The 3,223-nt window shown below is 46.9% G+C and overlaps 1 protein-coding gene across 2 annotated transcripts in view; it reads left to right on the top strand.

Annotated features, from left to right (window-relative positions):
• Positions 1–3,223, top strand: part of LOC103272233 (dehydrogenase/reductase SDR family member 1) — a 9,573-nt gene that overhangs the window by 948 nt on the left and 5,402 nt on the right. For both annotated transcript variants that reach the window (XM_021718441.1, XM_008069714.2), the window contains 2 exons: positions 1,490–1,633; positions 1,770–1,849. In XM_021718441.1, the coding sequence (XP_021574116.1) occupies positions 1,490–1,633; positions 1,770–1,849 (224 nt within the window). The remainder of the gene's footprint in view (positions 1–1,489; positions 1,634–1,769; positions 1,850–3,223) is intronic.

Genomic DNA, 3,223 nt, shown 5'->3' on the forward strand with positions numbered 1-3,223 from the left:
ACAATAAATCAAAAATTAGCCCGGGTGTGGTAGCGCGCGCCTGTAGTTCCAGCTACTTGGAAGGCTGAGGTGGAAGGCTCGCCGGAGCCCAGCAGGTCGAGGCTGCGGTGGCCGGGAGTGTGCCACTGCACTCCAGTCTGGGCGACAGAGACTCCAACTCAAAAAAAAAAAAAAAAACTTTGAGCATTTCAGGGAGTTTATGAATTGCAACTAAAGGATTGTGGACCTGTGCTTTCCTCTATTTTAGGCAAGACTTTATTGAACTGTACATACTCATTTGCCTTCTGGACTCGATTTCAGTTAAATAAATATTTGAGCCCCATAATTTACTGGCACTGTGTAAAGCATTTTGGTTACCAACACTAATAATATATAATTTCTGCTCTTAAAAGATAGAGTCCAACAGGAAGTCAGGAGGCGGTATCACTCATTTCAATATAATGTGAAAGTAGTAATTTCTCAGGGGGTGATATGCACACAATGCTCTAAGAATATCGAGGGGGCAGGCCCCTAGAATGAGGGCGTGGTTAGGGGCGTGGTTTGGGAAAACCTTCTGGGAGAGGTAGTTCTTGAACTGAGTCTTGAAAGATGTGTGGGAAAGGAAGTTATGGGAAGCATTCCAGCAGAGGGAGCTATACATGAGCAGAGGGTCAGTGGGGAGAGAGAGTGGATGTTGTGAGACAAAGTGAGGGAGAAGTGGTAAGAGACTGGAGAGGAAAGAGTGAGTCTTGGAAGACCATAGTAGATACTTAGGTTGTATTCTCAGAAATGGTGATCCAAGATAACATTTTAAACAGCTTTGTGTTTTAGATAGTTCGTACTGGCTGGACTATGAGGAGTAAATTCAAGACAGAAAGTCTGGAGGTAGAGTGAGTAGTTAAGAGGTATTGCAGTAGTTCAGGTAAGGAGGGACAATAGCCTGAGGCGCAGAGCATGGATTGGAAGAGGAGGATTCTTCTTGGATAAAGTACTCTTCTTCCTCTAAATTTGGAGGATGAGGGCATATTTGTAGACCGCAAGGCAGTACAGGAAGTAGAAATAGTTCATTTCTAATAGCTTTGATTACCAAGCAGCAGCATTGGTGGAGTAATTGGACTGTGATTGAATAGGGGGTTCCAGGTGAGTGGTGAAGGGCATGACATGGAAATAACCAGGGTCAAGGAAAAGGATGGTTGCTTATGTGTCAAGAGCAGGCACCATGCCTTACTTGTTCTTGCACTCTACTTGCAGAGTACAATCCCCTGCATGTGTTAGACCCCAGTAAATCCTTGTAGATAATTAAACCTGAGGTCCTCATTCACCTCACTCTGATGGGCAGGCCTATCATTCCTGAAAGTCCTCAAAACACACACCAGAGGGCAGCATTGCCTGCCCGCTGATCTCAGCTGCTGGCTTTCCTACGATTGCCTTCTCAGTTCTCAGGCCTACTTTGGTTGGGGGAGTTGTGTTGTGTCTCAGCTTGTGTGTGACTATCTCCTGTCCCTCTCAGGCACAATCTCTTGGGGGCCGATGTGTGCCCGTGGTGTGTGATTCAAGCCAGGAGAGTCAAGTACAAAGCCTGTTTGAGCAAGTGGATCGGGAACAGCATGGGCGCCTGGATGTGTTGGTCAACAATGCTTATGCTGGGGTCCAGGTACCTTTTGAAATTTCCTCACCTCCTTCTCTAACCCTGAGTTCTCATGCCGACTCATTGCCTCTTCTGTTACACAGCCCCTCACACCTTCCTGCCTTCAGATCACCAAATCAATCACCCTCCCTATGCCTTCCAGGCGATCCTGAACAGCAGGGGAAAGGCATTCTGGGAAACCCCTGCCTCCATATGGGATGATATCAACAATGTTGGACTCAGGTGAGCGCTCTCCTTGCCCCCTGCCAGGGTCCAGGCTCCCCTCAGTAACTTAGCTCCCCATATGCCCTGTCCTTTTCTCTCTGGTCTCCCCCATCTCTTTTTTCTCCTTTCATTACATTTATCCCAAATATCTCTGGAGAAGTTCCACTCAGGTGAGTCTGTACCTGGGAATGTCAACTTTTGCCTTGTACTTTCAGTAATTTTCATCTGAACAATCCCTTGGCCTCTCCTGCTTCACTCTCTGCCCATCCAAATGCAAGACCCAGAGGGAGCCGCTCCTCTCAGGAATTTACACAGCCTGTAGTGTATATTTTTGAAAATGGATAGAGGGAGGAATTGGTTTGTTTTAGATCAAGAGAGGGCTAATAATAAAGAGTAAGTACCAGTCCTCTTTAGCCTCCATATTCTCACTGTAGCTCCACAGGGGAGGGTGCTCCCAGGTCAGACCTGGGAAGACAGGGGTTTCACAGGGTCATACATACATCTGGCACTGGAGTGAGATGAAACACAGCATTTGTAATTTTCCCAGTTTAGTAGGTATCAGTAACATCTTTGTTCCTGTTGGAATAAAGTTACTCTCATATAATTAAACTACACTTTGTGGAAGTGATCAGCCACCTGTGAGAGTAACCAAGAGATTGTCTGCAATCCAGTAACTGATAAATGTCAGAATACCCATTGCTCCAATTTGGTACCCTGTTGGCAATCCCAAGCAGCAGGATTCGAATGCTGTTGTGATTTCCAAAGTGGATGGAAGATTGTGAAGACAGAGGAAGGTGGTCAGCCCAAAGCCAAGGAAAGAAAACCCTAAAAGCTGGAGACTGGCCATGCCCACATCCATAGCTCTCTAAAGAGAAGTGTCCCCACACCTTATATCACTTGCTGGCCATGGTTTTAAGCCCAAAGTAGAGACTTGAGACTGAACCCCAGACCCCAGACCCTGATGAATTCTCACTTTTGGAGCACCTGGAAACCTACCAGTACCATTTCCTATCTTCCACCCTTATATACATTTACTACCTTTCCTCTACATCATCTGGGGCTGGATTTCCAACCGAAACTATAACTCTACTTGTTTTCATTTGGAGGGTCCTAACTGTTCCCCATACAAGAACTTTTTTTGGCCGGGCTTGGTGGCTTAGCCTGTAATCCCAGCACTTTGGGAGGCCGAGGCGAGTGAATTGCCTGAGCCCATGAGTTTGAGACTCACCCGGGCAACTTGGTGAGACCTCGTCTCTACAATAAATAAAAAAATAGCCAGGCATGGTAGCACACGCCTGTAGTTCCAGCTACTTGGAAGGCTGAGGCAGTAGGATCACTGGAGCCCAGCAGGTTGAGGCCGCAGTGGCCGGGCCAATGCATTCCTGGCCACTG

This window comes from Carlito syrichta, unplaced genomic scaffold (genome assembly GCF_000164805.1).
Source record: "Carlito syrichta isolate Samal-C Ts95f unplaced genomic scaffold, Tarsius_syrichta-2.0.1 Scaffold312194, whole genome shotgun sequence".
NCBI lineage: Eukaryota > Metazoa > Chordata > Mammalia > Primates > Tarsiidae > Carlito > Carlito syrichta.